The 7,236-nt window shown below is 34.6% G+C and overlaps 1 protein-coding gene across 2 annotated transcripts in view; it reads left to right on the forward strand.

Moving 5' to 3' along the window:
• Positions 1 to 5,810, forward strand: part of LOC106469831 — an 11,534-nt gene extending 5,724 nt beyond the window's left edge. The window contains exons 4-9 of one of the 2 annotated variants that reach the window (XM_022399319.1): positions 266 to 314; positions 717 to 910; positions 1,774 to 2,196; positions 2,552 to 2,660; positions 3,482 to 3,661; positions 5,033 to 5,810. In XM_022399319.1, the coding sequence (XP_022255027.1) occupies positions 266 to 314; positions 717 to 910; positions 1,774 to 2,196; positions 2,552 to 2,660; positions 3,482 to 3,661; positions 5,033 to 5,244 (1,167 nt within the window). In that variant the 3' untranslated portion in view covers positions 5,245 to 5,810. The remainder of the gene's footprint in view (positions 1 to 265; positions 315 to 716; positions 911 to 1,773; positions 2,197 to 2,551; positions 2,661 to 3,481; positions 3,662 to 5,032) is intronic. The other variant, XM_022399325.1, reaches the window with a different exon arrangement.
• Positions 5,811 to 7,236: the final 1,426 nt, after the last annotated feature.

The following is a 7,236-nucleotide window of genomic DNA, read 5'->3' on the forward strand; positions in this document are numbered from 1 at the left end:
AACACCTTCATTTATGGAATATTCAGCATTTATCAGTGCTACAAAATACCAGTGCAGGTGGGAGGAAGAGGTGGAAGCATTAAACCTGACACTCCCAGATCCCGATAAAAAGAGTTTCAAAGATAAACTTGTGCGAAATATTACTTTACAAACAAACGAATAAAACAAATATTCAACGGTAAATGAATCGCAAGTCTGCAGTTTGTTACAATTAAACAAGCTATCACTTTTGATGTTTTTATAAAATTGTGTTTATTTTTTCTAGTTTCTCGGCTGTCAGAAAGCTTGTGCCTTTCATCTTGAAGGAAGTAAAAGTAAGCATTTTATTCTATTTTCTCAGTGTTCAAGATTTTTAGAATCAGAGATAACACTAAAACTGTTATTTGTTTGTTTACAAAATTAAATATCAGGCAGATTTTAAAACATTATAAACACTTTATAGGCTGTTTCGAAATCTTAACCACTTGTGAAAAACGCTTTTCGAATTAAACGCACTATTTCAGCAATAGTATTTATTTAAATATAAAGTTACACGCTTGTTGTAGATTGGCTTTTGTTTCAGAACTTGGAAAGAGAACCGTAACTGACAAAAATGTCTTTTGATAAAAGTAAGGTAAATACAGGCTTACATATTGCAACTTACGATCCATAGAAGGCAATGTAGCAAAACATTTGCAAGTAATTTCTGTAATAACAGACATATATCTCCACTGCAGATAACTTCGTGTCGCATTCAGCCCAAATATGGTCCTTTCCTCATACAGTTCGCGTGAAAATTGAATCTAAGACTGACTACATAAATTTCACTTGGTCTGTCCCAGTTTCTTCGAAACCATACAACCCAGGACACGTCATATACGTTGTGATGATGAGAGAAGATCTAAGAAAAAGCTGGGAAGTTTTGGATCAGGTATGAAAGAAATCATTATAATCATATGCAAGGGTGCCTGGCATGGCCAAGTGGATAAACGGCTGAAAGGGCGAGCATGTTTGGTGGTATGCGGATTCGAACCCGCGACCCTCAGATTGTGAGTCGAGCGCCGTTTGTTTGTTTTTGTTTGTTTGTTGGGCTACTCTTTTACCAACGAATAGTGGGATTGACCGTCACATTATAATGCCCCCATATGCAAGGCGACACCTGGATAGTTTTTTTTGTGTACTTATCAAATATTTAAAACTTGTAGGCTCATTTGCTTGTATATAATAATGATTCATTTTCTTGTTCAGATAGAACATGTTTATAAAAGTAAACAACACTTCGTATGTTTTTCGAACAAAGAAGTAAGCTGGAACTAACTTGCCTCCTTTTTTTTTCTTAAGTCACGCAAACAGAAAGTAAACGGGTGGATTGTTCGTTTTAACCTGTATCTAGTTTATACGAAATCGGCTTTTACCATGTAAATATAGATAAAAATGTAAAAACACGTTTGACCCCATTTGTCTAGATAATATCCTTTGAAACAAGTAAGTTTTTAGTAAGACATTCTGTTAGGAAGGATAACTAACACTTCTTTGTATTTTGAATAATACTTTAAATTACAACGCTAAAATCTGGGGTTCGATTCCTCACGGTGGAAGAGTGCGGATATCCCACTGTGTGGGTTTGTAATAAGTAAAAACAAGAACAACATTATTTTCAAGCCCTCAGGGTAACCCGGATACTTTGAAGTTCAACAAAAATCAGCTGGTCTATCATTAGATGGGACATCCTAGAATCAAAATATTTATTAGATCGTTGTGATTTCAAATATATAAAACTCTTCTTTCGTTTAGACTTTGAAAACAACAGCACAAATCAAAGCCGGTTGGTTAAATCGAGTTTCTGAAGTTAAGATCGTTGCTATGACGTCAAATGGAGTTCTCGCAGAACAACTAATTCCATACTCTTCAAACCACGAGAAGCTTAAAGCTCGAGACGAAGCGGAGACTGTTTTGAAATCAACACTTTCTATTTTAAGAGTAAACGAAAAAGGTGTCGATGCATGGAGACCTACCTTACTTTCCTTAGATTACAATCCTAACCTCCTTGGTGTTGAAGCTATCGTCACGTGGCCAGCTCTTCGGCCAATCGGGGCTATCAAGTACGAGGTCACATGGAAAGTTCTGGATAGTTCAGTGGAAATTACTGGACACTTGTACACAGCCGAAAACGTTGTCAAGCTAACCCTGTGGCCAGAAGCATTATATTCTGTGCAGGTTAGTTATATGTTAACATTATTGAAGAAACCATTACATATGCTAAGATCAGTACAGTAATTCATTAAAATGAAATGTAAATTAATTGGTTTATTCAAACATACAAAGACATCGTTTCCGGAAAAGAAAATACGTTTAATTAAAAAAAAATTACGTGTCAAAGTAACGGAATATTATTTTCAAATTGAAGATTGGATTATGATTTTAGATTTTTAAATTATTTTGGCATTATTTACAAATAATATGTGATAGAACCATATAGTACGTAAAAGAACAAGTATTTTTTTCAACTTCCTACCTATAAAATTTAATTTATTTTCATTTATCGTAGTATTTTATTACTGATTTAATATAGGTTAAATGTTACGCTGAGTCTAAAGACGGTGAGTCGGTCAGTGAAGATATAGTAGTGGACACTCATGATGTCATATCACGTGCAACATCGAACTTACAGGAAAGTTCAGGTCGGTCAGGTGAAATCATATAACTATTATTACATTTCAGCATTTCTTATTTATTTTTAATCTGAACTTTTTTACATTTCATTTAATCTTTACGTAACAGCCAAACAAACTTAATTCAGAATTTTATGAATATTAATTCGTACCACAGTTTAGGAGAAACGACATCTGAACACAAAGAAAAAACATGAGGACTGATTATTATTTTGTCTCCCAGTATGCGAATGGTAGATGAAAACAAACACTATTTTATTTTAATCTTAGTGGAAAATAATACAGAAGTGAATATAAATATCTCTACACTGAAGCTACACACATAGTTTAAATCATTTTAAAAGCTATAAATATCTTTAGATCACAGAATTGTACCACATGTTTTTAACCGCGTTAAATCATTTTAGTAGTTAGTTTGTTTGTTTCGAATTTCGCGCAAAGCTACTCGATGGCTATCGGCGCTAAAACAAGTTTAGGTCAAACAATTTTGTTAATATTTCCAATCGCATTGCACGGTTTTTCATTTTTTTCAATACTATATTCGAGGTTCTATACCTACAAGGGGCACAGCACATGTAGCCCATGGTGCAGGTTTACGCTTAAAACCATCGAAAGACTCAATACTTTTCATTAAAATATACGTAACCGTTATTAATCGGTAGTCGTTATCTTATGTTTTTATTTCGATGATGTCATCAAATATACTGCGATCGGTAGTAAAACTATTAAACAATTTTTTTTATTCTACTGATGACGTTTTCTTTTAAACTTAAGGTACACAAATTATTATAGGTTGTTTATAATAACTTCATTTTTTATCTTTCTTACAGGATGTTCGAGAGTGGAATTAATCATCGGCTGTGCAGCAGGAGTTTCCTTGATTTTATCGCTCCTAATGGCTTGCAGTATGTGTAAGAATTCTTGTCTTACAAAGCGTCGTTCTCGACCAATCCAGAAAATATCGGCTCTTCACAGAAAAAGGAGCGAGGAGCCACGTGCTTATTCACAAAGTAAAGTTTAAGAATATTGTTTCCTTATGATATGAAAGCAGGATAAATTAGTTTTATGTTTAATCAATAGGCAAATATTATTTATCATATTACATTTAAGGCCTTTAGACCACGTAATTGTGTTATACATATTTACTGTGGTGTATCTTTAGGCCTATATATCCTTAGATCTCATTGTTGTTCCACAAATACTTTTAACCACATTTAATTATATTTAGGCCAAGTCCGTGTCACATAATTTATTTTGTATATGCTCACAATCATTCCGTATAATATTATTTGTATCGTCATTGCCTAATATCATTCAGGGTATTATGCACAGACCACATGTTAAATAACGCCTAAAGATTATTATATATATAAGGTATAGCTACTTTAAATGTATTTCACTAGGCAGTCCAACTTCCCAGTAAAAAACTATCAGCACAGAAGCTTGGTAGGAATATCTCTATTTCAGGGTAACAGCAGTGTATAATTTTTTGCATTTTCCTACTATGCAGAATTCTCTGGGCTATAACAACATTCTAAAGGTAAATAAACAGAGACCGCAGACAGTTACCAGTGGTTGTTACAATTACAAATCATTTCTTGATAGGAATGTTCAATACTCACAACTGTTTATTAGGAAGTCACTACATGGGTTCAGCGCTATAGTTACTCTTATTCATGTAGAAATAACAACACTGCACTATACCAAAATATATACTTGGCAATATGTTGTTAAACATTTATTTTCGTAGAGACATAATCCTTTGAAGCTCTGGGTAATATACCATCTGAATACAGTAGTATACATTGTTACGTCTCCGTTCGTTAGTTAATTTTCCGTAAGTTCGTTCCGACGAAACTTTAACGACACAAGTCCTTTCTTAAATAAAACTGGTTTATTCTTTCCGAATACAACTTTGATACACTTAATTTCATCAGTCGCTCTATAACAAACGCTATAACGTCTCACGTGCTTGTGCTCGACAATACCCAGTTCAATTACACACTCTCTGACTGCAGTTCAATTACTCATTACATACACATTGTCCCATCACGTTGTGACCATCTTATATATACCAGACTACCCCCAATCTAGTAAACTCCCGACAATTCACGAAGGTTCGAGAAGGAAGTGGCGTGATACTAGTCACGTGACCTCGGTGACGCAACAACATCTTAAAAAAGGGTAAATTGTTAGGAAAACCAGTGGAAAGTATGAACTGCCTTAACATAAGTTGCTTTAAAATTCTCCTCTTTTACCTAATTACTGTCGTGTTGTATATTGTTCCTTTTTATTTTTGGTATTTTTTTTCTTTAATTTAGAGAAGCAACAACCGAAATTTCATAAATATTTTTATCAATTACTTATTTTTTTGCTCTAAGAACGCTTGTCTTCACTAGAAGGCAGGACCAGTCCAGAATCTTCCAAAGAAATGAGCAGTCACGTGATATCCATTGGAGCTGGACCATTGAGTGCCGCTGGAGAGTTTCGAAAAGACATTATAAAGGAAAAGGGATTCCCGCCAAGTGTTTTCACCTTTGGTCTGTCGAATCTGGATAATTCTTCCTCTAAGTCACGGATGTCAAATGTTTGATATGCAACACTTATTTGCCGCTAGTCGTTAATTTTCTTCGTCTAAACAAAATTCGTATTGTACGAGGAACAACAAAAGTTCAAACCATCTCGAAAGAGCTAATTTTTAAACTAGAATTAGTTTCGGTGCAACGAAATTTCGAAGTAGAACTTTGAAAACATTAAATAACTGAAATGTCTTATGCCGGGTTGTACAGCGAAGGCAACTTAATCATTCATGTTTTGTTTTTAGCCACTTTACTCAACTGTATTGAGATATACTCTTTGTAATTGTTTCACTCGTGCATATATGGTACATAAACACATGCACATTTATATGTGTATATTGTATATGATCTAGGAAGACGAGTGAATTACCAAGAAACTTCATATGTTTCAGTTACTGTTTAAGCAATACGAAAATTCTTTTGAATGAAAATTATCAAGATTTATTATAGAATGCAAAATATCCCATTTTTTGTATTTTTGGTTTCAGTGAACAAATGACGTGAACAAGTGACTGTTTTCTGGTAGTATATTATTAAATGTTAATATGCGTTGTACAAAAGAAAACTATTTATTTCTATAACAAAAATATTTATCACTTATCTGAACATAAATAAATAATGAATTTGATGCTTGAAGTATGTGTCTGCTTTCTTTTAGGAACATATATTACTCTTCTACCACAACATATACACTCTACATAACAAAAAGCTGTTCTTTTCTTCGTACAACAGGCCATCCGCACTTTGTCCACCGCGGCAAATCGAATCCCATATTTTAGCGTTGTAAGTCCATTAACTTATTGCTGGGATAATTAAAAGTGTTGGGACAGCATACCTTATGAATAGGGATGTCGTGTTTTGCCGCTGCAATGGGTCCTATTTTGATAAGGTAATAAGGAATACTTAATTTTGTTGTTCGTTACAGACTAAACGTATTTCTTTTCACTAAACCTTCCCAACAATAGCTGATATAAATGTGACAGAAGAGAACATCATTTCTCTTGCAGTACACCTTCCCACCAATATCTGATACAGATGTGACAGAAGGTGGGAAGATGTATTGTAAGAGGATTTGTGGTCTATTCTGTCACATCTGTATCAGCTATTGGTGGGAAGGTGTACTGCAAGAGAAATGATGTTCTCAATAGCTGATACAGATGTGAAAGAATAGACCACCGCTACTCTTGCAATAAATCTTGCTAGTAACACAATAAGATGGAAGGCAGATAATAAGCAAACCCACTACCAGTTCTTAGCCTAGGCTTTGATATATTCTATTGATATATTTCAGGTGGCGCAGAACTTGCACGTTTCAAACCGAACACATACTGCTGAGGTTCTGTCATCGTCTCAGAATCGTGTCTCTAATCCTGTAACAAGGATCGTTCACACCAAGAGTAAAAGAAAAAAAGAACTAAAAAAAACTTTGGACTTTCTTATATATTGGGCTTGCTAAAAACCTGGTTTGGGTAGGTTTTTGTAAATTCGCGCAAAATTAAACATGGGTGGACTACGTTAACCATCCCTAATTTTGAACTGATAAACAAGAGGGAAAACAGCTAATCAGCAACCCACTACCAATTACTGGACTACTCTGATTTAATAGTGGGATTTGACCGTCATTTTTATAACTTATTAACAGCCCCAAACTGCAGATAGCAGTTTTTGTAGATTTTGATACGAGTCAATTACGCTGTATACATCTGGAAACGCGCAAAACATGTTATCCTAGTATGATTTAAGACTGAAAACAATTGATCGCATTGACTGCTTGTTTGTTTGTTGAATTTCACGCAAAGCTAAACGAGAGCTACATGTGATAGCCGTCTAGTTGGACTTGACTGTCATTCTTATAACGCACCTACGGTCCTAAAGCACGAAGCAAGTTTTTTTCTTTTGATCGTAACGAGACATGAACCACGAAACCTCAGATCCACAGTCCGGTGAGTTAACCACTGAGCCACTCAACCTATTGAAGAGCGACACATTTTCATCAACCAGTTCGA

The sequence above is a fragment of the Limulus polyphemus genome, unplaced genomic scaffold (assembly GCF_000517525.1).
Source record: "Limulus polyphemus unplaced genomic scaffold, Limulus_polyphemus-2.1.2 Scaffold99, whole genome shotgun sequence".
Classification (NCBI taxonomy): domain Eukaryota; kingdom Metazoa; phylum Arthropoda; class Merostomata; order Xiphosura; family Limulidae; genus Limulus; species Limulus polyphemus.